Source organism: Plecotus auritus (assembly GCF_963455305.1).
Source record: "Plecotus auritus genome assembly, chromosome: 9".
NCBI lineage: Eukaryota > Metazoa > Chordata > Mammalia > Chiroptera > Vespertilionidae > Plecotus > Plecotus auritus.
The window spans coordinates 111217511-111245220 of NC_137783.1; the positions used below are offsets into that span (position 1 = coordinate 111217511).

Below are 27710 nucleotides of genomic sequence, written 5' to 3' on the forward strand. Positions count from 1 at the left end.
CGCCCCCTCTGGGCCAGGCTGCGCTCTATGGCGGGGGTGGAGGCCTCCTCACACCCGCCCTGGCCCTCGAGGCACTCAAGGTCTGCGAGCAGAGGCAGCACAGACACCAGGCACGCACAATATGACAGTGGGTAGGAAAGCACAAAGGAGGAAGGAACTGAAGGGAAGAGGCCCTGCTTTCTGGAGGTGATGGCATTTGAGTTGGGTTGTGAGGGATGAAATAGGAGTTGGCCAGGAGGAAAAACAGGCAGCAGGAAGAACAAATGCAAAGGTTCCATGGCATAAAAACTCTCAGTGGATTCGGGATTGGCCTCTGGAATAGCAGCATCTCTTCCAGGTACACTTGATAGTAAATCATGGATTGCAGGGAACTATAATAAAATTATGTCCAGCAAGACTCCTGTCCAGAGCTCTGCAGACACAGGCTGGTGTGAAGAATAAAGGAGGAATTCATTGGGCCCAGGCTCATCCCAAGGTACATTGGGTAAGGCTCCTGCAGGCCCTGCTCTCTCTCTGTGAGTGAATGCAGACCTCTCCATCCCCAGGAAATTAGAGAAACTGAGCAACGTTGAGGATCCAGACAGGCCTTGGAGATGACAGGTTTGTTGAGATGCAGATGATGGGTCACAGGACTTGGAAAGCAGTAAATGCCAGTGATACCCCCGGAGAGTATAACACCTCCTGTCCAGCCGGCGTGGCTCAGTGGTTGAGCCTTGACTAAGAACCAGGCGGTCATGGTTTGATTCCTGGTCAGGGCACATGCCCGGATTGTGGGCTCAGTGCCCAGTGTGGGGCGTGTGGGAGGTAGTTGATGGATGATACTCTCTCATCATTGGTGTTTCTCTCTCTCTCTCTCTCTCTCTCTCTCTCTCTCTCTCTCTCTCTCTCTCTCCTTCCTCTCTGAAATCAATAAGAATATGTTAAAATTAAAATTAAATAAAATACACCTTTTCCTTAGCCTGGCTCCTGCTCATGGATCACCTCCTCCAGTAAAACGTCCCTGCCCCTGCAAGGAGTTAAGGCTTCACTGTCCTCAGCCTCAGCCCAAGCCTAACTTCTCTGTTGAAGGAGTGGGTGGCTGATGGTAACATTCACTAGAAGGCATGCCCAGGGGAAGGGCACGGTACCCATGGAGGCCAAAGCCAGTTGGCAACAGTGATGAATTCCATTTAGGACTGACTGACTCGAGGTGCCTAGGGACACCATCAAAGGAGCTGGGGCTGTGGGCTTGGAAGGGTATGTTAACAGGGCTCTGCCTAGTTGTGAGGTGCAAAGGTGCTCTTCTCAGGTGAGGGGTCACATTGGGATCAGGGGTTCCTAACCCTTTTTTGACTCAGAAAACATTCCTGGGATATTTTAAATAATTTTGTCATTTGATAGTATGCAATAAAGATTTTGATTAAAAATATCTTCTATCTTTAGACTATGAAAGATTGTATTATAAAGTTCACTTAAAATAGAATTTTAAATAACAGTCATAATACATGAAGACAAATTTCTATTTTTCACATTTAGTACGATGTTTATATTTAATTATGTTCGAAAAACATGATTCTATGACCAATAAATATAAAAAGTGGTTATATCATGATTTAGAGACCTAATGTTCTTAAGAACATAGTTTGAAACTTGCACTTGGGTTAGACATCTTCAGCAGCCAGAGTGATTGTTTAAAATCCTGAATCGATTTGTGTTATCATTACTTAAAACCCTCCTAAGGCTTTCCAGCATATTCAAAGCAAACTACAACATCTGTCTGGGGCCTTCAAGACCCTGCTTGATCTGGCTTCTGCCTTTATATCTGACCTCTCTTTTTACTGTTTAGAAAGCTTTATTCACAATGCTAAAATCACTGCCAAACTCATGGCAGCACCACCCTGGTTGGCCCCTATTCCTGGTGCTTTTCCTCCAGAACTTTTAGAAGCTGGCATTACCCCTTCTTTCAGAACACCTTCCCTGTTCACCCAATCTGAAATAGCCCCATCCCAATCAAGGTCTACAACAACATCTAGTTGCTCTTCCTTTCAAAGCAATTAACACTCCCAAAAAGGATCTTGTTTCTGTGTTTGTTTCGTTGTTTATGATTTGTATCTCCTAACAGGCTGGAAGAGCCAGCATCAAGCCAGCCTTGATCACAGCTCTTTCTTCAGCATCTATCATGGACCCTGGCACCAGCTGAGTAGGTGATCAGTAACTATTGCTGTTGCTGTGATTTCAAAAATATACCAAACCAGTTTTCATGGCCCAGTGCTTAGAAGTTTTAAGTTCAAAATGGTAGCTATTTTTTAAAAATATATTTTATTGATTTTTTACAGAGAGGAAGGGAGAGGGAGAGAGAGTTAGAAACATCGATGAGAGAGAAACATCAATCAGCTGCCTCCTGCACACCCCCTACTGGGGATGTGCCCGCCACCAAGGTACATGCCCTTGACCGGAATCGAACCTGGGACCCTTGAGTCCGCAGGCCAACGCGCTATCCACTGAGCCAAACCGGTTAGGGCAAAATTGTAGCTATTTTTGACTGAAAATAAATCACATGGACATAGCTGAAAATTCAAATAGCGTAAGTGTGGTGCTTTGCCACACTTTCATACTTGTCGGGATAGGACAGGCTGTTCTGTGGTCTTTTGGTCATCTATTACTTAATGCGACCATTTTTTACTATCTCATGATTCTGAGTGTTGGCAGAGCTCAGCCGGGCGTCTCTTCTGTGGTTGCAGTCACAACCAGCAGTGGAGTCATCTGAAGACAGCTGATTTGGTTGCTAAATGACAGCTCTCTCATTTGTCTGGCAAGAGAGGTTGGCAGTTAGCTAGAAGGACAATTAGAGCTGTGCCTCCAGGTGGCTTAGTTTCTCAGGGCATGGTGGCTACATTCTGAGAGGGAGCATTCAAAGCAAACATTCCATTGATCAAAACAGTCACAGTCAGCCCACATTCAAGGACAAGAGACAGAGACCCCAGCTTCCAATGAAAAGAGTGTCAAAAAATGTGTGGCCATCTTTAATCCACCGCACATGGTACCAAATAAACCTTCATACTTCAGTGGTTTAACATAACAAAGGCTGGTTTCTCAATACATCACAATGTGAGGTAGACAATGTTGGTGTACTCTTCTCCTCCAGCAGTACTCAGATCCAAGGGGCTTCCATCCAGTATCTCCATCAAAGTTCTTTGATCCCAACTGCTCAGATGAGAGAGAGGTTGGGAGTTAGGGGAGTGGGGAAAAGATTCACACTGATACTTAATTGCCTTGGAGTTGAAGTGACACATTCCTCTGTCCCCATTCCCATTGGTGAGATCATATCACCTAGGAAGGTTGGGAAATGCAGTCTTCCCATGTTCCCTGGAAAAGAAAAATGGGTGTAAACACATCATTGTTGCTGACACACGCTAATTTCCCAGTCTCCTTCTCTAGAATAATCACCATTAATAATTTAGTGTGTATCCTTCCAGAAATATGTATGCATATACAAACATTTAAAAACAAATGTAGCCCTAGCCGGTTTGGCTCAGAGGACAGAGCATCGGCCTGAGGACCAAAGGATCCCGGGTATAATTCCAGTCAAGGGCATGTACCTTGGCTGCAGGCTCCTCCCCACCTGGGTCTTGGTCAGGGCTCATGTAGGAGGCAACCAATCGATGTGTTTCTCTCACATCAATGTTTCTCTCTGTCTTTCCCTCTCTCTTCCACTCTCCCTAAAAAAATCAATGGAAAAATATCTTCAGGTGAGGATTAACAACAACAAAAAACATAAATGTAGCATTTACACACTGTTGCACATGTTGCTTCTTTACATAACAATATATTTTCAAAATATCTTAGAGAACATTCCATATCAGAATAAATAGATCTATTTTATTCCTTTTATGCCTATAAAGCATTTCATTGTGTGGATGGACTATAGTTTACCTAATCAGTCCTCTATTGATAAACATTTAGACTATTTCTAATTATTTGCTCTTACTATGTGATATTATACAATCTTATACTTAGATCTCTGCTTAACTGTGTTAGTAAACGTGTAGGAAAATTTCAATAAATAATATTTAGAATAATATATATATTCAGTGTTAACATATAACTCAGGGATATCCAATTAGAAAAGGTAGTAAAAATGAAGTCATTCACAACATTAACTAAAACTAATCTATAACAATAAAAGCATAATATGCTAATTAGACCAGACAGCTGAACGACCTTCCGGATGTCATTCCGGACATCCTTCTGGACGAAGCTGCTGCAGCGGGGGCCGAGGCAGAGGTGGTTAGGAGTGATTAGGCAGGCAGGCAAGCAGTTAGGGGCAATCAGGCAGGCATGCAGAGTGGTTAGGGCCAATCAGGCAGGCAGGCAAGTGAGCAGTTAGGAGCCAGCACTCCCGGATTACGAGAGGGACGTCCAACTGCCAGTTTAGGCCTGATTCTGCAGGGATCCCTGTGGGATCAGGCCTAAACTGGCAGTCAGACATCCCCCGAGGGGTCCCAGATTGCGAGAGGGTGCAGGACGGGCTGAGGGACCCCCCCCATGCACGAATTTTGTGCACTGGGCCTCTAGTATACTTAGGAATATACCCGGGGGGGGGGGGGGAAAGTACCAATGAACAACATAAATTAACTTGAATGTTTGTGTCATAATGTGATCAATTAAAATAACTGAAGGATATAAAAGAATACCTAATGAAAGAGAATATATAACATGTTTGGTGTTGGGAAGACTAAAAATAAAATTGTAATTTACACAAATCATGAATTAAATATATACCAATTGATAAGATATCTTTTTTGTGGAACTTGACAAGTTGTTTCTAAAATTCATCTCAAAAAGAATACTCAAGAAAAATGTTTTTAAGAATGAGGGAAAAACTATTATAATGAAAATGGTGTGCTGTTGAGTCAGAAATAAGCAAGACTCATAACAGAATAGAGACCAGAAATATCCTCCTGTGTAGGAATTTAATTTATGATGAAGGTGGTATCTCAAAAGGCTGAATATAGGACTACCATATGACCCAGCATTTCCACTCCTAGGTATATATCCACAAGAATTGAAAACAGGGCCTGCCCTGAGTGGCTCAGTTGGTTGAGCATTGTCCTGTGTACCAAGAGGTTGCTGGTTCACTTCCCGGTCAGGGCACATACCTGGGCATGTATGGAAAGCAACAGATCATTTCTCTCACATCAGTGTTTCTCTCTCCCTCACTTCCTCTCTCTAAGCATGTCCTTGGGTCAGGATTAAAAAAAAAATTGAAAGCAAGGACTCAGAAAGATATTTGCATACCCATGTTCATCATAACATTATTTACAATAGTCAAAAGAAACAACTCAAATGTCCATTAACAGATGAACAGATAAACAAAATGTGGCATATACATACATATAATGGAATATTATTCAGCCACAAAAAGGAATGAAATTTAGATACATGCTACAATATATATGAAACTTAAAAACAAATTCTATGTGAAAAAAGGTCAGACAATAAGACAAATATTATATGGTTTCACTTTATCAAATATATACAATAGGCATATTAATGGAAACAGAAAGTAAATTGAGGTTGTCAGGCGCTGGGAGGAGGGAGAAATGAGAAGTTATTGCTTAATTTTTACATAATTTCTGTTTGGGCTGATGAAAGAGTTTTGGAAATAGTAGTGATGGTTACATAACATTGTGAATGCAATTAATGCCACTGAATTGTACACTTAAAAATGGTTAAGATGGCCATTTTATGTTATATATATTTTACCACCACATAACAGAAACTCATTCAAAAAGAGAGAAAGACACTATATAAAAAGTAAAAAGAGAAGCAATAAATGAGGAGAAAATACTTATAACATAAACAGTAGTCCCCCATCCACCATTTTGCTTTTCATGGCTTCAGTTACCCAAAAATATTAAATGAAAAGTTCCAGAAATAAACAATTCGTAAGTTTTAAATTACACACCCTCTGAGTAGTATGATAAATCTTGCACCTTCCTGCTCTTTCCCACCAGGATGTAATCATTCTTTGTCCAGGGTATCCATGCTGTATATGCTCCCTGCCCATTAATTATTTAGTAGCTATCTTGGTTATCAGACCAACTGTCAAGGTATCACAGTGCTTATGTTCAAATAACCTTTATTTTCCTTAATAGTTTCCCTGAAGTACAAGAGTAATGATGGCAGCAATTTGGATATGCCAAAGAGAAGCCATAAACTTTATCATGGTTGTGTATGTATAGGAAAAAACACAGTATATTGTGAATTCAGTACTATCCAGGCATTCACTGGGGGTCTTGGATTATATCCCCTCAGATAAGGGAAGACTACTGTACAGCCAATTAGTAAAATCCAGAAGATATAAAGAACTTCCGCCAGTCAACTAAAGAATAGAAAACCCCTGTAAAAATGGACCATGACTTTTATCAAAAGAAATAAAACAATGCCCACAAAAATAAAACTATGCATTATTAGTGAAGTGCAAGTTAAAGTATGAATAAGAGGTCATTTTTTCACTCATCAGACTGGCAAAAATTAAGAAATTGAAGGCGAGCTGTCCCTCTCAGGAGCACACCCATACCTTTCTTCCCTTTCAGGCATATATCTCCTAAACTCTAAGGTTCCCCACAAGACTTGCAACTAGGGGAGCAATGGGCAATCCCAGGCTTGCCCCCTGAACCTATCTCCAAGGCCCTCTTTTCTGCGACTTGCCAGTGAGCCAACGCAGCCATACCTCAGCTCTCCTGTTGCCTCTTCTATCCCAAGCCTTTCCATTTCACTGTTCCCAGCTTTAATAAACATACTCTCAAAATTAAAAATTAAAAAAAGAAATGGAATAATATTCAGAGTTGGTTAGGATGTGAGTAAATGGAATCCATCATTCCTGCTGGTGGGAGTATAAATAGGGCTAACTTTTTGGGAGAGCACTTTGACTCTCTCTCTCTCTCTCTCTCTTTCTCTCTCTCTCTCTCTCACACACACACACACACACACACACACACACACACACACACCCTTGGACCCAGCAGTTGTTCTGCAGTGTGTGACAGGACAAATAGTTGCATATGTAATGGTACATCCACAAGATGGAATTCAATGAAATACAAAGGAGCTAGATCTGTGTGTCCTAACATTGGAAATATATGTCTGAAATACTTTCTAATATTTCTTGAAATCCAACACGTTTATTTTTTTTTTTGCTTCTTTTTAACATGTTTATTTTTTGTTTCTAATTTATTATCTAAAAGGTTCAGACTGCTGTTTGCAAACCGTTTTCACAAATGACACCTGTGGGAGTGGATTACCTTTTATTCCCGGTACATGAACAGCCAAATAGGATATGATTATCACTTTTTTTTTTTTCTTTTTCCTAGTCATGCTTTGCAGTCTTAGTGACATCTGGATATGCTTTGTATCACTTTAAAAAATTTTTTTTAATTTTCATTTTATTAAGGCCTTACAGATGCTCACTATATACCTTAACAGAAGTTTTTAATTGTCCAGAGAAATTACAGCTGCTTAAATAAAACCTAAAGTATTTGGCTTCCTTGGGTATTTCTGCCATATTATTCCCACAGAGCTGCTGTTATTTTAATAATAGAGTAGCTGTTAAAGCAATATTTTTTTTCTTTTTAAAAAAATAATTATTTATTGTTTAAAGTATTACATATGTCCCCTTTAACCCCCCTAAACCCCGCCCCTGCCCCTCCGCCAAGCCCTCACCACCCCATTGTCTGTGTCCATGGGCCATACATATACCCATACAAGGTCCTTGGTTGATTACCTCCCACCCACCCACCCTCCCCCGCCTTTGTTTGGATAAATGCAAGAATCTGAGGTCACAATCACATTGAGGCAAATTTACAGGCTTATTTTTTATGCTTTCTTTAATTAGTTGTTTGTGTCTATAACCAGTGGTCCACCAAAGATTATAAATTAAATTATATAGAACTAAAAATTAGACAGCTTAAAAGTGTGAAATGTTTAAAATACTTAGGGTTTGAGGGAAATGAGTTCATCTGTCATTAATGGGGTCTTGGGACCCCTGGTCTTCCCTACATGCCACAGGCACTTACTATTGACTATTTCTTTGAAGGGAAAACGACTTTGGGATGGGGTGAACTGAAACTGCACCCACCACGGGGAGAAACCTGTGATTTGGGCATCCTTCCATATGGGCCAATGTGAAAAATGCTTTGATATGGCAGAAAAGGGGAAGATGGACCCTTTTATTTCCTAAGTTAGGTCAAAGTTATAAGTGAATAAGAGAAATGCAGTCTTCTTTGGAAGATGAGATGTAGCAGAGTGGAGTGGGGTGAAGTAGCAAGAGGGTTCTTCACAAAGAAGTTAAAACCTCAAGATGTAGAAGTGTGTTTGGTTTCAGCCTGGGAAAACCAGGCACAGCCCAAAGGAAGCTTCCTCCCACAGCACTCACCCTCCCTCCCAGCAGCAGAGAGACCACACATCCCCAAACACCCCCCTCCCCACAGAGCTCTTCGGAGGGGAAAGGTTAGGCTCTGTGAAGGCAGGTGGTGGTGAAATTCCTAAGGCACTAGAAGGGACTGGGGACTGGATGGGGAGGGATACGGGGATACGGACTGGAAGGGCTTCAAGGGAGGAGGACCATGAGAGATACAGAGAAAGAAAGAGGAGACAGGTGGAATCTCCTCTGCAGCCTCCTCCTTGAGGCTCTGCCCTTTGGTTGAAGGGCCAAGGAAGGGGCAGAAAAATTCAGGTCCAGTTTCTACCTGTCCTTGCCCACTCCTCCTGCCCCCACCCCAGACTCCTCCCAACTTTCTAAGGTTTTAGGACACTGACCTATGTGAAAAAGTTGATTCAGTATGATGCAGTTTGAGGACAGTGGGTGAAGTGGTACCTGGCCCAGGTGAGGAGTGTCCCCACTCATCTCAAGGTCAGAGGTGGTCAGTGCCTAGTTCTTACTTGGAACACAATAGTAAAGAGTGGTTGCTCTACCCCCTACACCCCGCCCCCCAGAAAAAGTTCAGTTTTGAACACAATCAGAAGGTGAGTCAACCAGAAGGTGTCCAGAGGCAGCAGAAAGGCCTGAGCTAGAGGTTGGGGAATCATCAGCATATGGATGAAAGTGAATTAGGTTATCTAAAAAGAGTATGTGGAGTGACTGAACCTGGAGGATACCAGTAGTCCAGACTGCTCTAGCTCAATCAGCCAAAGATTGCAGAGACAAACCCATAGTCCAGGTTTATTGATCCATTGCAATGAGGAAGACAACACACCAGAAGAACCATGTGCTGTCCCACTGAACACAAAGGAAAAGTAAGTCATAGGACTTAAGACAGGTGAAGTGTAGGCGATATTTATTATTTATTTGTTACTTTTATTCTCAAGATTGTATTGTCACATAATAAAACAAAATATGAAGCTTAGCCTGGCGGGTGTGGCTCAGTGGTTGAGCATTGATACCCATGAACCGGATTTCCCAGTCAGGGCACCTGCCCAGGTTTCGGGCTTGATCTCCAGTAGGGGGCGTGCAGGAGGCAGCCAATTGATTCTCTCTCATTGACATTTCTATCTCTTCTCTCCCTCTCCCTTCCTCTCTCTGAAATCAATAAAAATATTTATTTTATTTTTAGTATAAAAAGATATTTTTTAGAAAAGAAAAAAAATAGGAAGCTTAGAACTGGATCACATGGCGCTTTCTCTTCTTATCTCCCAGTTCAAAATGCTTGCAGCTCTCAGTAGACAGCATCCTCTTAGATCTGCTGTTGGGCTCACCACATTTAAGCCTCAGCACAATCTTTGTAATTTTAGCCATTTTGCAGAAAATCGGCTTAGTCTGCCCACCATAGCCACTCTGCTTCCTGTCATGATGCCACTTTCCCTGGGCATAGTGAGTCCTTGCCCAACTGTGTAACTTTGTGGGGCTGATGCTTGCCACACTTCTTAGAGAAAGTCCGGCAGGTTTTAGGAATGTTCACCATGTTTGCGAGAGTGCTATCAGCACGGAAAAGCTAGGTGACATTTAAATAAAGCAATGTTTTGATGGCTCAAAGCAAATAGCTGTGTGTAAAGAGGCCAACATCAGGTCTGGATTGCTAAGCGAACCTAGAGTACTGTTTGCCTGGAAAGAATAAAGTTAAGGTAAATGTGGTATATTACGTTCAGAAATCTTATCTGAATCTCTGTTCCTGGGTTGTAAGCCCTGTCTGCTTAGTGATTTAGATCCTCCAGGTTGGAGTTTCAGTCTTACTTATATAATTTCAAACAGCAAAGTTTCTGATAGTCTATGATTTTAGAAAACAACGTTGCTCAGTGAGTAAGAAAGAAGTAATCACTCAACAGATAGTGTGTTATGACATTTTATAACTGCAGTCTGTCCTTGGGAAAAATTTTACAGCTAAGGAATCTGCAAAGATTAAGAGTAGTGAGTAGGGCCTAATATATGGCCAGGAAAGATGGTTTGACTTGGGGTGGTGGGCACACAGTGCAATATACAGATCTTGTAAATAGAATTATGCACTTGAAACCCATATGATCCTATTACCTAATGTCACCCCAATAAATTTAACAAAAAAAATCAAAATAAAAGAGTAGTGAGTAGGCAGGAAGAAAACTGGAGTGTAAGTCTCACAAAGCAGGAAGATGATTGTTGGTGTTGAATGCCAACAGGTCTAGTTTACTGCGACACTGTCCAATAGGGTAGGCACGAGCCACAGGTGGCTATTTAAATTTAATTAAAAGTGGTTAATTAAATTTAAATTATTTAAAGAATAAAGTTAACTAAATAAAAATATTTTTATTTCTCCATGGCACTTAGCCACATGTCAAGTGTTCGGTAGCCACAGATTAGTCCCTATTGTATTATTACAGATAGAGAACATTTCGATCACCCCAAAAAACGTTCTATTCAACCTCAGTAAGAGAACTGAGAGCCCTTGGCGATGTTGATGCCTGTTGAGAGGAGTCTCCAAGGAGCTATGGGGGTGAAAGCCCTGAGGATGTGCACACTGGTAATGAGTAGTATTCTATCTAAACTCAGCTCTAACAACACTACTCTCCTCCTATGACAGCTACTATGTATTACGTACCTTGAACACGCAAGCGGAAGACCAGAGCACGCAGTTCAACTGCTCTAACTCGTTTCTCTGCCAGCACAAACCCACTACTGTCCCCAAACTCCATCTCCCGCCATGCCCTGGGACTTTCTGCGTCTCTGTCTCTTGGGCTTCTGGGAAATGTAGTTTTTACAGCGTTCCAACGCCAAAAGGTTTTAGCCCTGAACTAAGGCTCCCACGAGGCAGTGCTTGGGCCATTCTGGTCTAATTCTCCGCAGCCGCCATGTCTGCCGTCAGGGGGCGCCAGAATCGGTGACGGAGATGCTGGAGTCCCAGGAGAGGAGGTTAGAGACCGAGCTGTTGCTTCTTCCTGCCATTTCTCAGCGCCGCTGCTGCTGGGCTTTGGAGACGCCTCGGAGCTGACAGGGGCCCCAGGGAGCTCACTGCAGTACTTGGGGCCGCGTCCGACAGCGTGCAGCTTAAGGACATTTGGCAGCTCCGGCTGGAAGCGCAGGCGCAAATGCAGGACCTGGCGGCTTCTGTAAACACCAAAGAGCGCCTGCGCAAGCAGAGCAACCCGGGATGGACACCTGGGGGCGCCTTAGCCAAGATAACAGAATTAGTAACTGTCCGTCTTTTTTTGTTGTCCTTTCCTCATGGTTTGCAAAGCATAGCTTCCTTCATTGCCTTAGTTTGATCCTCACAGCAGCCCTGTTGTAGATTGGGCAATGGGTCAGAGAAAGTCACATAGCCAAAGTCCTAGTATAATAGAGTTCGAAGGACCAGAGATGGATGGTTCAGGATTCACAGACTCTAGCCCAGGCTCTGCCTCTGACTTACTGTGTGACCTTGGGTAATTCTGGTCCCTTGGGAACCTAAGCCTTCTCATTTGTAAATGGAAGTAGGTTGTTGGGAGGATCAAATCGGATGCAGGAGTGAAACTAAATTCCCAAGCGGTCTATAAAGGCAAAATATTATTAGTCAGGTGATTGCTGATTGAGGGGCCCATTTCCTCTTTCTACAAATTGCAAAACTGAGGGCCTCAAAGGGGCAGGAGCTTGCCCTACAGGTCTCAGCAGTCTGTGAGCAAGGGCTACAGCCCAGCCCTCCTGCCTTTGGTCCTGGAGCCTTTCCCTGCACCAAGGATGAGTGTTTTTGTTGGATACGGTCTTAAGAGACACAGACTACTCTGAGGGCCTGGAGGAGACTCTAGTTCCAATCCTTCTACCCAACCTAAGTCTAATGGAAGAGGGCCCTGCTCTGTTGAGATGGCTACAAGAAGCAGGAAACTAAGATCTGGAGAATCCTGGAGAAAGAGAACAGTGTAGCTGGATCTGTATAGACCCTGCTTCTCAGGGTAGTGGCCCAGGTAATGGAAGGAGCCCAGGTGGGACAGATGTGCGGGTAGTTCTAAGGGGTCAGACTCTGAGAGGAAAGGAATAGGAGGGTACTGGGCTCTATTTCTGAACATGGGAGGAACTGGGCACTCAGGTGACTCCAGGAGGGGCCAGCAGCGGCTGAAGTTGATACCCAGGCTGGCTTGAGTAATGAGGAAAGAAAGTGATGCACATTGAACGGAGGCTGTAGGAGCCACTCTCCCAGTCAGGTGGAATAGCCAGGTGGCACCATGGACACACCATACAACCCCCAGGATCAGACAAATGCCCAGCAGGGAAGTGAACTCTTCTCTGTCTCTGAAGTGGTGGACCTGGGCTATACCTAGGTGTTCCTCTCTGGAGTGCACTTAGAGGTTCTGGAGGTAGGTGGGGGGGGGGGGGGCTGGGAGACCCTGAGGTCTGGTTGCAGAAGGGGCCTCCTCCTCCAGCAAGTCATGAAAGGCAAGTGTTTGCAGAAATGGAAATCCGAGATCCTCCCCACATCCCAGTATCTAATTCTGTGGGTCTTCACTAATCTCTGTTTTCATTGGGGGGAAACTGAGGCTAAAGGAGGAAAGGACTCTCTTAAGTTCAGTTGTTGGGGTACAACTGAACTAGAATAGGGTTCTTTCCATTACATGGCAGCGATCAAACATCTTCATCAAACATTTATAGAGTCTCTAATGTATACTCAGGGCAGAGCCACCTTGGGGTAGCAAGCAGAAGCCAAGATTGTAGTCAAACCTGGCTCATAACCAGCCTTCCCAGTGACTTAACTCTGTGGCCTCGTGTCAGTCACTACCCTTCTCTGAATATTGAAATGTCTGTAAAGTGTCATGGGCCGGGGGGGGTGGGGGGAGGGTGTTGGTGAGGGGTAGGAAACCTTATCCAGGGCTGTCTCACAGTATAACTGTGAATTAAAGAAGTTAAGACTTGTTAAGTGCATAGAACAGCACCAGGCACATGTTACAAGCTCAGTAAACATTAGCCACTGTTGTTACTGATGAACACGGGGTTGAGGCTACTGCAGACAAGGTTCTTCAGGAGTCAAGCAGGGGCAGAGATGCTGCAGCCCAGGTATGCTCATCTCTCAGACACCTACACTCTGTGCCCTGAGAGCCTATGTTTCTGGAATCAAGGGGGAAACCCACATCCCCATTTCATCCTCTAGCACTGGTAACCTGGCAGGGAACAGGCACCTCAAGTGTTTACACTGTCTACACCTCCTCATGCAACATGATCCCCTTCCCCACAACCTGAGGTCTAGAGTTAAGCTGTACATTACAGCCCCGGTCAGCCAGACCAGGACCAGACCCTATACTCTTCCCAGCCCCTTCAGGGTGTGGGTCATGCACAACCCTTCCTCCAGGCAGGGCAGAAGTAAAAAAAAAAGGCTGCCAACATAAACTGATTACAAAAATAGATCCAGAGACAGAAGCATGGACCAGACATCAAACCTCAGAGGGAAGGCAGGGGAAGGGAGGCGGGTAGGAGGGGTGAGAGATCAACCAAAGGACTTGTATGCATACATATAAGCATAACTAATGGACACAGACAATAGGGGGGTTAGGGCCTGTGGTGGGGGTCGGGAGTGGGCTGGGAGAGTTCAATGGGGGAAAAAGGAGACATATGTAATACTTTTTAAAAAATATATTTTATTGATTTTTTACAGAGAGGAAGGAAGAGGGATAGAGAGTTAGAAACATCGATGAGAGAGAAACATCGATCAGCTGCCTCCTGCACACCTCCTACTGGGGATGTGCCCACAACCAAGGTACATGCCCCTGACCGGAATCGAACCTGGGACCCTTCAGTCTGCAGGCTGATGCTCTATCCACTGAGCCAAACCGGTTAGGGCTGTAATACTTTCAACAATGAAGAATTTTTTTTTAAAAAAGGCTACTGGCAGGGACTTGGCCTGTGTCCCCAGAGCAAAAGGGGAGAAGGGCTAGGAGGGAGCCTAGACAGGATACAGGGCCTAATGTCAGATATCCCGCCCCTGGCCTACCCTGTTTGAAGGTGTAGATCTGGCTCAGTGCTCATTTCAACTGTGGTCCAAACCTCCGTAATGGAGGTCTGGTTCAAACCCCTTATTTATAGAGGAGGAAAGAGAAACCTAGAGAGGCCAAGAACTCACCAAGAGCCTCCAAGGTGGGAGTGAGACTCTACCTGGCAACTAATTTGGAGGGGGCAGGTCTTGGCTCCCTCTCTCCTTCCGCACTGCCACCACAGTCCTGCTTGGAGTCAGCCCCCAATATGGCCCCCTGGGTAGGTTCTGGTTGGGGAGTGGCAGGGTAGAGGTGAGTGTTTGGAAAGGTAAGGGAAGGCAGACAGACCTGGTCAGAGAGAAGCCCAGAGCTGACCTGAGGGATGGAAGGGGGGTGGTGGACTGGGGTGTGGTGGCTGCTGCAGGATTTCTAGGGCCTTATTAATCAGGCTGAGGCAGCAGAGGATGAAAATACCGTGGGAGCACAATCCTGGAGGAGGGAGCAAAGCAGATTCAAGAATGAGTCACAGAGCCCGAGCCCTAAATTTAGAAGGTGCTGAAGGAGGCAGCCTCCCCTGGGGAACCCTGTGGAGATGCTGCTGACCCAGAGCCGCAGGGCAGGGGGCAGTGGCTGGCAGGCGGTGACTGCACATCAGTGCCTTGAGATGAGAAAACAGTCATTTTGTGTTGCCACCTAGGCATTTGACAGTATGTCAACCCTGCTCACAACCAGAGTCTGGACATTTAAATAAGGGCCTGGAGCTTAGGATCCTGCCACAAGTTCCTGCCTTGCTTTTCCCAGGCGCATTTTTAAATGACTACTCAGAGTTGAGCCTGTGAAAAAATTAGTGCCTTTGCTCCAACCACCTCATAGATAATGGGTGCTTCTTGCTATCTGGTTCTTTATCTCCTCCTCCCTCATGACCTGGGACAGAGAACTGCCCTTCCTCCCTCCCCCTCGTTGTGCTCCCTCACTTCTGGGATCTGTAAGTAATAAATCTTGTGACTACTTCCTTAGTGTTAATGTATTGAAACTGGACCTTCAATCAAAAGGGCCCCTGGGTTTTCACTTCTCCAAAGTGGGAGCTCTGATGCCAGTGTGGGTGGCTTGTGTTCCCTCATTCAACAGGCCATAATCTGCATATTCTTAATACACCAGCTCTGAGGTTTCCAACACGTGCCCTATGGAAGTGGAGCCTGGCTTAGGCCCATTCCAGGTGGTGGGTTTTGACCCAGAATGAACCCTGACCTAGGGCAGAGCTTTTAGCCCCATTCTCAGAGCCCCTATCGAACCTTCCTCATACCAGCTGTGAACCAGCCTCTGGAGTATGGACATTTCAGTCCTGTCTAGCCCACTGCCTGGGCATGGCCAAGCTCCCTGTGTCCTGCTGCTGTCCTAGCAACCGGTTGTCAGACATTGAGGAGGGTGCTCTGGGGATGCAAGGAGCCACTGAGTGTAGAATTCTTAAAGGGGACTCAGGCCTTTGACAACTGTTTGGAATTGGGGTAAGGGTGGGGGACAACATGTCATAATGCCCTCCTCTGCTTTTTGGTCAACCCCCAGGCTCCAGGTGAACCCAGGCTGTTTTATTTTTGTTTGTTTTTTTTTTAAATATATTTTATTGATTTTTTACAGAGAGGAAGGGAGAGGGATAGAGAGTCAGAAACATCGATGAGAGAGAAACATTGATCAGCTGCCTCCTGCACACCCGCCACTGGGGATGTGCCCGCAACCAAGGTACATGCCCTTGACCGAAATCGAACCCGGGACCCTTCAGTCCGCAGGCCGACGCTCTATCCACTGAGCCAAACCGGTTTCGGCTGTTTGTTTTTTTAAATATATTTTTTTATTGATTTCAGAGAGAGGAAGGGAGAGAAACATCAATGATGAGAGACAATCATTGATCAGCTGCCTCCTGCATGCCCCCTACTGGGGATTGAGTCTGAAACCCAGGCATGTGCAATCACTCTGGCAACCTTTCAGTGCACAGGACTATGCCCAACCACCTGAGCCACACTGGCCGGGGTGAACCCAGCCTGTTTTGTTTCCTCCAGTTCAGAAGAAAAGGGAGGTACTGCCTTCAGGTCGAGCATCAAAGACATAGGAAAGAGGCCATGCCTTGAACACAGATGTTGTCACCAATCCCTGTGGGTCAAGGACTTGAAATCATGGTCATTCTGCTCATTGTTGCTCACACCAATAGAGAAAAACCATGTTCAGTAAAGCAGATCAGAAACTTTATTCTTTGGCCCAGGAATGGAGTAGGATGATCTTGTGCTCTAAAGATGCCTTCTTCCTGATTCTGGGGACTTATGAAGTCTTAAAGGGTATGAGGGGGAATTAGGAAGTCTCAGGGTAGAGATTTCTGAGAAAACGGAGTTCCCAGATTTCCAAGGGAGCATGCGCTGTCCCCAAACATGCTTGGAACATGCCTAGCCATACACCACATCTCATTTTAATGTTAAATCTCCACCCCTGGGTGTGATTTTTTAGCATGCTAATGAAATTTCCTCAAAAGGTCCTTTGGAAAGGGGTTTCAGAATCCATCTTGGATCTTTCTGGAGCAAACCAGTTTCTTAGTTGTGGTCCTTGGGTTTCTTATCTGGTTCCTGGCGGCAGACTTAGCTAGCCAGCTTGGAATTGCTGTCTTCTCTTGACAAATTCAACCTGCTTATGTCAGAGGATATGTTGGGGAGAATACATGAAAATTAATGGAAGTTTAAAGATTACTAATATGGTGGCACAACCCAACAACAATGCCAGACAGGAATAAGGGGGCTCAGGAGACAAGAGCTGATAGGTAGCTTAGTTGGTTAGAGCGTAATTCTGATATGCAAAGGTATCGGGTTTGACCACTGGTAAGGGTACATACAAGAATCAACTAATGAGCCCTAGCTGGTTTGGCTCAGTGGACAGAGTGTCAGCCTGCGGACTGAAGGGTTACAGGTTCGATTCTGGTCAAGGGCACAAGCCCCGGTTGTGGACTTGATCCCTAGTGTGGGGCGTGCAGCAGGCAGCCAATCAATGATGAGATGTTTCTATCTCTCTCTCCCTCTCCCTTCCTCTCTGAAATCAATAAAAAAAATATATATTTTTTTAAAAAAAGAATCTACTAATGAATGCATAAATAAGTGGAACAACAAGTCTCTCTCAAATCAATCAATAATTTTTTTTTTTTAAAAAAAAGAAAAGAGCTGATAACAGCTATGGCATTTACTGAGCACTCATTGTGTGCCAGTCACAGGGCTGAACACTCCATGTGCATGAACTCACTTCATCCCTGTTGCAATGATATAAATCCACACTAGTCTACCCATTTTAGAAATGGAAAAACTGAGACACAGAGAGATTCAGTAAATTGTTCTAGATCACACAGTAAGAGGTTCTGCCGAGACAGTTTGTCTCTCTAGCCAACCTCTTAGCCATTATGCTAGACTGCTGAGAAGGGATTTTACCACATCTGTCCCATCCTTCCCCCACCCCCTGCCCTCCAGTCCCTAATGCTAGAGCCCTGGGAGCTGCCCTCTGGGCCTGCAGGATCCTACTGCCCAGGCAACCCAGGCTTAGGGGGAAGGAGGAATCCTATATAATAAAGAGGTAATATGCAAATTGGCCATCAAGCCCTCGCACAAGATGACTGCTCCCATGTGGTCACAAGATGGCTGCCCCCATGTGGTCACAAGATGGCTGGCAGGGGAGGGCAGTTGTTGGTGATCAGGCCAGCAAGGGAGGGCAGTTGGGGGAGACCAAGCCTGCAGGGGAGGGCAGTTGGGGGGCACCATGCCTGCAGGGGAGAGAGGGCAGTTGGGGGCGACCGGGCCTGCAGGGGAGGGAGGGCAGTTGGGGGGACCAGACCTGCAGGGGAGGGCAGTTGGGAGGGACTGGGCCTGCAGGGGAGGACAGTTGGGGGCGATTGGGCGATTGGAGCAGTTAGGCATTGATCAGGCTGGCAGGGGAGTGGTTAGGGGGTGATCAGGCTGGCAGGCAGAAGCGGTTAGGGGTAATCAGGCAGGCAGGCAAGTAGTTGGGAGCCAGTAGTCCCAGATTGTGAGAGTGATGTCCCACAAGGATCGGGCCTAAACCGGAAGTCAGACATCCCCTGCGGGGTCCCAGATTGGAGAGGGTGCAGGCTAGGCTGAGGGACAACCCTTCAGTGCACAAATTTCATGCACCGGGCCTCTAGTCTAATAATAACCCCACTACCACCAGTGCAGGACTTTACAATTAAAGAGACCTCCTACCTGCCTCAGCCCAGTAGGGAGGCATCTTGAGCATCACCATTTGACAGAAAAACAGGCCTACCTTGGGCAAGGCCCAGAGCAGAACCATGGAGACTCCCCCTTTGGGAGGTCCTCAGGCCCTGATGGACCCCCACGCTCCTTCCCGTGAGGCTGGGTCTCCCTGCTGCTGATGTTTATTGGGCAGTTCGATTGCTGGGTCAATGCAGCCTCTGAAAGCCATGGAGTTTCCTGTCACATGTCCCTGATCCATCTGCCTGACTCCAGGCCCTCCCCTCAGAAGGATGAGTTTGCCTGGCCCTTCAACCAGGGCCAGGACTCCAGCCCTGGGACAGACCAGGCCCCTTTCCTGGCAGCCCACACAACTTCCTTCTTATGGTTTCTTATTTTTTTAATCTCAAGGCTGGGCCCTCAGCATCCTGACTCAGAACAGTTTCCACCCTAAGGGAGTAGAAGGGTCTTGGGGGAGCAATTAGGGTCACCCTTTGGGTAGTAGGAGGGGTGGGGTCCACCTCCAAAGCCCGTAGGCCATTACTGTTCCTGAAGGAGAAGTTCCTCTGAGAGCCGTGCTGAAGGAGTTGGGACCTTCCCGAGTGTCAACATAAGAAATGTCCAAACCTATAGAGAATTTTCATGAGTTTATTTGAGCCAAAAATGATGACAATTGCCGGAAAGCAAGATCTGAGATCTAGAGAAGGACAGTTTTGCAGTTTCTTTTGTGCCTTTGAAATTAAGGAGGGAAGTAAGGAAGATTACATGAAGATGAGAGAAAGCAAGGTAATCCCCCTCAGAGGTCCCTCAGAGGGAGATTACTTCTGGCATTTCAACAGTGTGTTAACCTAGATGCACAAGAACAATGGACAGGGCTTGCTTAAAACCTTTCACTAAAGAAGTTATAGGCCTGGGCATGACTACCCACCATGACCTGCCCAGTTAGGAATTTATGATCTTATGATCAGATCACCCTGTGAGGTTACTTTCCATAGCACCCCCTCCCTACCTTTTTTTTTTTTTTTTTTTCAGAGAGGGAGAGAGAGATAGAAACATCAATAATGAGAGGGAATTATTGATTGGCTGCCTCCTGCACGCCCACCACTGCCAATCAAGCCCGCAACCTGGGCATGTGCTCTTGACTGGAATCGAACCCGGGACCCTTCATTCCACAGGCCAACACTATCCACTGAGCCAAACAGGCTAGGGCACCCTCCCCCTTTTTTTTCTATCCACAAAGGACTGAGGTCTATGAGGGGACTGGGAGCAACTGTGCAGCACTTCAAGGCTTTGTGATGTGGGGGTGGCAGTGCCTCAGGCATCAGGTTGCATGATTTAGCAAATATTTGGGACATACTTATATTAAAAATGATTCTTTGCTTATCTGAAAATCAAATTTCACTAGGTGTCCGATGCTTTACCTAATGACTCTACTTCAGTGCTCTGGGTAACCTAGCATGCCTAAGCAAGCCTACCTTTGGCTGGCCGGACAAGAAAGAGCCTGAGATGGTGTGTGGTTGTGTGGGACTGTGACAGGACATCAGTGATGATCTGTGGCTGTGACAGAGTCACCGGGAGGAGTGAGGATGTGGGTAACTGACTGTGTATCTCTCTGTGACTCTCTCAGGCTCTAGCAGTGCTCCCTCAAGGCAGGGTTTGGGCTGTTTGCTGAGGGAGGCCCAGCAGGGGTAGGAGGCCCGCCCTGGGCAAACACTTAGATCCGGCTCCAGAAGGGACTGGGATGCAGAGCCTGTGGCCACCAGACTATAAAGGACATGTCGTCCTCAAGGACAAGCCAGCCCTGGGGGCCTTAGAGTGCTCTGCTCTGGGCCTTTCAGAGGGGCCTCTGAAACCACCTCTCTACTCTGCTACTTCCTGGTGACATCACACAGGTCATTGCACAATATTCTAGAACAGTGCCCCCAGAATGCTGCCTCGTTGCCCTAGGCAACCTGGAAAATTTCTCCACCCAAACTGGCAGGCCCAGTTACCCCTGAGGAGGTGGTGGGGGTGGGGAGGAGTTAGGGGGGGAGCCTTCTCCTCCTGTCCCGGAGGGAGATCCAGGCAGCCATCCATATGTCTGACTAGATGGTGAGTAGGAGGGGGTACCCAGGAGCAAGTCAAGACTTGGGACCTGGGCAGGGTGGGGGCTGAATCTTGAGGCAGAGAGGGGGTGGTGACTGTGCCAAGGTTACCCCCAGGGTAGTAAAAGGGGTGTCATATAATGGGGAACAGGAACAGAGTCTTGGGTTAAGAGCTGGTAGACCAAGATTATTTTTTTTAATATATCTTTTTATTGTTGACTAGAGGCCTGGTGGGGCGGTCCCTCAGCCCAGCCTGTACCCTCTTGCAGTCCGGGACCCCTCGGGGGTTGTCCACCTGCAGCATGGAGTGGGCCTAAGCCGGCAGGCGGACATTCCCTGAGGGGTCCTTAGCACTGCCACAGAAGCGGGAGAGGCTGCTGAGATGGCACCACACTGCGCTTGCCAGCCATGCTGGCTTCTGGCTGAGTGGCGCTCTCCCTTGTGGGAGCGCACTGACCACCAGGGGGCAGCTCCTGTGTTGAGCATCTGCCCCCTGGTGGTCAGTGTGCATCATAGCGACCGGTTGTTCCACAGTTCAGTTGATTTACATATTAGGGTTTTATTATATAGGATAGTAGAGACCAAGATTCTTTATATATATATATATATATATATATATATATATATATACACACATATATATATATATATATATATATAATTGATTTTTACAGAGAGGGAGGGAGAGGGCTAGAGAGTTAGAAACATTGATGAGAGCGAAACATCGATCAGCTGCTCCCTGCACACCCCCTACTGGGGGATGTGCCCACAACCAAGGTACATGCCCTTGACCAGAATCGAACCTGGGACCCTTCAGTCCGCAGGCCGACGCTCTATCCACTGAGCCAAACCAGTTAGGGCTAGAGACCAAGATTCTTATCTCTACTTTGTCCCTTCTGGCTGGGCTGGGCCTTTGTTTCTCTATCTGTACAGTGAGGAGCTGGGGCCAAATGACAGTAGTCTAAGGTATTAGTTCAACCCAGTGGGGGAGTTGAAGGGAATGTTAGGGACCAGATCTTGGGTGACTCCAGGCAAGGGCCCTGCCCCTGCTCCACTGCCTTTCAGGGAGCAGTAAGCAAAGTCTGGTGGGAATTTCTCCAAATGACCCCCCGGGCCCCATTCACAGACCTGAGGCCCCCATATGGGCTCTGACTTGCTGTGTGATTCAGGAACGTCCCTGTGCTCTAGGGGCCTCGGTTTCTCTCTGTGTGAGGAGCACATGTAAGACCCAGCGCGCTCCGGGTAATCATTCCTCACTGCCAGACTATGGGAAGCAGGGGTGGCTGAGTCCTGGGACTTCTTTTCAGACTCCTCCCCCAGATGCCCCCTCCCAGCCTTTCTGGGCTCACTTTTCTGCCCTTGAGCAGACAGGACCCTTTTCTCTGCTGTTTGGGGGTGCTTGAGACAGCATATGGATATCCTCAGGTGAGGATTAAATAATAATAATAATAATACATTTTTAAAATCTTAAAGTCCTAAGCATGTCAGGACTACATTTGTAGTGACAATTCCTCATCTTTCTCTAGCTACTTTAGGAGAAGCTGTTCCATCCCAGAGGTCTAGGCTGGTGAGGCTAGGAGGTTATACATTCTGATTCCCTCATTTTACAGATAGGAAATTAAGGCCCAGAGAGGATAGGGAAGCCAGAGCAGAGAAAGGAACCCTGGGATGGGAGGAGGTTGAGACCTGGGTTTTGGACAGGATGCCCATATACTCACTGTGAAACATTGGGCAAGTAGTGGGCACTTGTGGACCCTGTTAGCTGCCCACCAGGGGTTAAGGGCCAGACCCCGGGGTCAGTGAATGTTCAGCCTTGGGCCCTGTGCCACACATACTGGCCTGGCCTCAGGGAAGTTGAACTATTGGCCTCAGTGCACACAGAGCAACTGGAGGCAGAGCTGGCACCAGGACCCAGAGGGAAGGTGGCTGGAAGGGGTGGTTGGAGTGCTGGTGAACATATCTCCCCCGGCTATGCAGCATGGCCAGCTCTGCTTAGGAAGGGACAGGGAGCCCCAGTGCTCTGGAGCCAGATGCTTTTGAGAGCCAAGTCTAGTCCACGGGAGATGTGTGGACACACACAGGGGTGCTCAGAGCGGGTGGTGATGGACAAGAGCCAGAGTTGGGGGCTGGGGCGGGGGGAGCCTTGTTACAGCTCCCAGCTGGGAGTGGAGATTTTGCCCAAGTCTGGCCAGCCTGTGAACTCTGCGGCTAGTGGTTGGTTAGGGATGCAAGCTGCGGGCAACTCTGAGTTGCTCTTGATTGTGGTAGGGTGTGTGTGCCCATCTTTGGGTCTCTGGGGTGTCGTTTGGAGGTGTCTCTGGGCTCTGGGGTCAGCGTGCCTGTGTGTAAGTAGGTTGTTGCAGAGGTGTGTACCTGTGAGTGTGGGAGGGGGGTGGAGAGAAGGGGTTCACAGTTAACTTCCAGAATTACTATTCTAGCAATCCCTCGCCCCTCCTATCAGATCCCACTCTATCTTGGCCTCCCCGCGCCTGGTCCCCAAGCGCTGCCTGGAGACTGGTCCCTCCCGGGCCAGGTCCCTTCCCGGCGGGCGGGGCGGGCGCTAGGACCCTGCGGGCGGGGCGGGGCGGGGCTGGGAGCCTGTCCGCGGTCCCTCCGCAGCCTGGAAAATACCGAGCCCAGGCGAGCGGTGCCCCCGAGCCCCCAGTCTAGCCCGGAGGGAGGGAGGCAGGGCGCGCGGGGCGGGGGCACGGGGCGGCCCAGCCGTGGGACCCACTGCCCTTCCCTTCAGAGCCCCCGCGCGGCCCGGTCGCCGGGGCAGCGGCAGCGCGGCGGCGGCGGCGGCGGCGCTCGCACCCCGGCCCGGCGGCCCCGGCGGAGCAGTGGGCACAGGTGAGCGGCGGCCCGGCGGCGTCCGCACCGCGCCCCGCGCTGTTCCCGAGCTGGCGCCGCTGCCCGAGTGAGTTGAGCGGGTCCGGCCAGCTCTGCGCGGACACCGCCCGACTCTCCTCACTTCGGGTCCCGGCCTCCCCGGGACGCCTCGGGCTCTCGCGCGCCCCCCACCCCTGACACGCAGCCCTTACTCCCCGCCTCAGGGAGGTCTGGGTCGCCCCTTGGGTATGCCCCGTGACTGCCCCAGGCCGATGGACTTCACCGGGGGCCAGCCCCTGCCTCTCTCGAACTCTGCACCCGCCCAGGACCCCGGACGGCCCCACCCGCGCCCCTAGAGCACTGACTCGGGTCCCCAAACCGGTCTTGCAGGTCCCAGGAAGGTGGCGTCAGCATCTGCAGCCGCGTCGACGTTGTCGGAGCCTCCGCGGAGGACCCAGGAGAGCCAGACTAGGACCAGGGCCCTGGGCCTCTCCATGGAGAAGTCTGCGGCCTCGACAGAGCCCCAGGGGCCTCGGCCAGTCCTGGGCCGCGACAGCGTCCAGGTGCCCGACGACCAGGACTTCCGCAGCTTCCGGTCAGAGTGTGAGGCCGAGGCGGGCTGGAACCTGACCTACAGCAAGGCCGGTGTGTCTGTGTGGGTGCAGGCTGTGGAGATGGATCGGACCCTGCACAAGATCAAGGTAGGGTTGGGTACCGCACATGCAGCCTCACTACCTCGGACAGGGGTCTCCTGGTGCTCCCGCAGAGCCACAGACACCTGGTTGTGCATTTCAGTCTCTTGCCAGGAACTAGGTAGAGGCACAGTTTGTTCTGCAAGCCCCATTACACAGATGGGCCAACTGAGGCCTGGAGAAGGTGTGTGACTCTGGCTCACTCTGCCAGAACCCAAGCTTCTTCTGCATGCCCCTGCCTGCTCCAGGGAGGTGATCTCCCTCAGGCACCCTTCTGCCCCCACAAGCCTTCCCCTCTTAACTGATTTGAGTCATTCAAGGTGGGAAACTGAGCCCTTCTCTTCCTAATTCCTGGTTCTCTCAGCCTGAGCTGGGTCTCTTTCCCACTCTCTGCACACTTGGGTGCCAGGGATCTGATCCCTTCCTGCCTGGTGCCCTGCTCTTCCCTCTTCTGTCCCTGGCTGCTCCCTGAGTCTGCTGCAGGGACTCAGGATTGTGGCTGGCAGATCTCAAAGGCAGGGCGTGGATGTCCCTGCCTTACGCAGGGCCAAGCTGGTTGGTGGGTTGGGAGAGGAGGGGGCCAAGGGAGGCAAGAAGAGGCAGGGCACATCAACCCCTTCACAGCCATCAACCCCATTCATTATAGCCCCATGATTTTTCTTTCTTTGCCTTGTCAGGGCAGGCTAAGGGTGTGGGACCTCGTGAGCTCATCTCCCTTGGGGGCCTAGATAGAGCAGAGGCTGGTGAAGACTCTGGTCTAGAGGCATCAGTAGCTACCCCTAGCACATCTGGCATTGTGTGAGTGCCACATTTCCAGGTGGATAGGGCTCCCTTCAGTGGGCTCCTGGCAGTAGGCTGTGCCCTTTCCCCTCCCTTCCCTTTCTTTTGCCTTCTCCTTCTGCTGTCCTTCTGGAACTGTGAAGATGTAGATTCCTGTTGCAGGGGTTGGTGGATCAGGGCACTGGACTCAGAGGGCCTCCTGTCCTCCCCCCCACTCTGCCCCCACCCCCTTGCCTAGGCCCTGCTCTCAGACTTAGCTCTGGCACCTTGGCCTCACACCAGAGCCAGAGATGTCTGACATTCCGTCTCTGGCTCTGTACCTTTCTGCTTCCCTTTGTCTTAGTCATGTACAGCTTTGTCCATCTGTTCCCATGTGGCCTTCTGGCTCACCCTTTCTGCCCTCTATCACTCTCTGCATCCTGCCTATCTGACTTTCGTTTTCTCTCCGAGTTTCCATGTGTCTCCTCCTCTGGGACTCTGCCCAGACCTGAGGACGGTGGGCTAGGGGGCTTCCCTGGGGGCCTGACCTGTATCTGAGCCTGAGGTGCAGGGAAGGGGAGGGCAGCTGGTATGTCCAAGCTTGGTGTTCACTGAAGACAGGGGATAGGTCCCAATCCAGTTTGTGTCCCCTGTACCCAACACAGGCAGAGCAGGGATGTTAGCTGAATGAAGGATGGAAGGAAGAAAGGGAGGAACAAATTGAATGAAAGGTGAACAAGGTTGTTTTGAGAACAAGTTTGTTCTCCTGACTGTGACCTGGGAAAGGCTGAAGGATGGCTGCACAGCGGGGTGGGGAAGTGTAGTTCCCCCACTGAGCTGGCTCTCCAGCGGGAAGGAAGGGAAAGATCTGAATGGAGGCTAGTACGCCCATCCTCTATCAACAGGGTGGAGCTGCCTCTTCCATCTGGCTTGGTTAATGGATAAACCAGTCCTGTCCAGGACTGGGGTTGGTGGGTCTGGGGTCCAGACTGCTACAACAGACCTCTTGTGGCCACATCAGTCTTATCTTGTCTGGTAGTCTTCCTTGGGAGTGGAAGTGACTTGGAAAAACTGGGCTTGTGGGCTGTGGTTAAGGCATACACTCTCCCTGGCAGCCAGGACCCTGTCCCTTCTTCCCTCTCAGACTAAGCAGATATTGGAAGTGCCAAAGGGCTCCTGGCAATCCCTATTTCATACTCCCCCCCGACCCTCACTGAGGTGCTAATGAGGACACTGAGGCCCAGAGAGGGACAGGGGCCAGACCAGGTCACCCAGCCAAGTGCCAACAGAGTGGAGCTTGGAACCCAGATTTCTAGCCTCCCAGCCTCGCCCTCTCTGTCTTATTTTTCTCCTTATTGCTGCCTTCTAGGTCTGCTCCCTCCAGTGGAGTGAAGGTTGGGGATAGTAGGTGAGCAGAGCTGGGGCCCAGGGAGCAGTCTGGGGTCTTGATTATAGGCATCCTGTACCCCACTCCTGGTCCCCTCAGCACAGTCAGGTGGAGCTCTGGGAGATGGGTGGAGACCTCTGAGCTGCCCACTCCCAAAATTTCAGGAATACCATTTCTAAGAGCCCCTGCTTTGAACCAAGCATCTTTCTCCATCATCTAATTTACCCTCAGGCTAGTCTTGGGCAGTAATAGGCTTATCTCCATGCTACAAACAAAGAAACTGAGCCTGAGAACAGTGATATTACTTGCCTAAGGTCAGAGGGCAGCTGAGTGGAACCCAGGCCAGCCTGACTCTAGAGCAGGGGTGGGCAAACTTTTTGACTCGAGGTCCACAATGGGTTCTTAAACTGGACCGGAGGGCCGGAACAAAAGCATGGATGGAGTGTTTGTGTGAACTAATATAAATTCAAAGTAAAGGAGCGGAGGGGAGAGCAAGAGAACCCTCCGCTCTTTCGGCTCCGCGGGCCAGATAGAACAGCCGAACGGGCCGGATCCGGCCCACGGGCCGTAGTTTGCCCACGGCTGCTCTAGAGTCTCTGCCCCTCTCCACTTGGGCTCACATCTTAGTCAATGTTATGGCTTTTGACTCCATCAACAACTCTTTGATGCCTTGGTGGCTCAATTGGTTGGAGCATTGTTTTGTACACCAAAAGGTTGCGGGTTCAATTCCTGGTCAGGGTAAATACCTAGATTTCGGGTCAGGGTAAATACCTAGATTTCGGGTTCAATCCCCGGTAAGGATGTGAATGGGAGGCAACCAATGGATGTTTCTCACATCGATGTTTCTCTCTCTCTAAAAATCAATAAAAACATATCCTCAGGTAAAGATTAAAAAAAAAACCACAAAAACTCTTTGAAGGACACAATGTTCTCATCATCCCATTCTCCTTTGATGCAAGAAAAGCTGAGGCCAGAGAGGGGTGTGGCTTATTAAGGTCACACAGCAGGTCTGAAGCCAGAGTCCCAGAGATGATTGGATCACTCCTGGAGGCTGGAACTCAATCACAGGTGTTTGTTGAACTTCCCCTCCCCCACTCCTTCTGGCCCTGCCCCCTGAGGAAAGGGCTGCTGCCCCCTGGACATGCCCTGTGCTTGTGATCACAGGGTGGGGGTGTGGATCCGGATCCGCCTGTCTGTCTACCTGATTGATTTTCTCCGCCTCGTCTCCCTTCCCCCTGACTTATCTTCTCCCGCCTCTGTGTCCAGAGGTCCCTGATAGCCACTGTGGCACTGGGCCCAGCATTTGGTGCCAGGACAAAGGGAAGGGGCTGCTGGAGGCCACCTCCACCCT

The 27710-nt window shown here is 48.6% G+C and overlaps 1 protein-coding gene across 2 annotated transcripts in view; it reads left to right on the plus strand.

Moving 5' to 3' along the window:
- STARD10 (StAR related lipid transfer domain containing 10) overlaps positions 1-27710 on the plus strand; it is a 56656-nt gene that overhangs the window by 6890 nt on the left and 22056 nt on the right. Inside the window, exons 1-2 of one of the 2 annotated variants that reach the window (XM_080688551.1) lie at positions 23287-23542; positions 23912-24222. In XM_080688551.1, coding sequence (XP_080544677.1) covers positions 24016-24222 — 207 coding nt within the window. In that variant the 5' untranslated portion in view covers positions 23287-23542; positions 23912-24015. Of the gene's footprint in view, positions 1-23286; positions 23543-23911; positions 24223-27710 lie in introns of those variants that run through there. The other variant, XM_080688552.1, reaches the window with a different exon arrangement.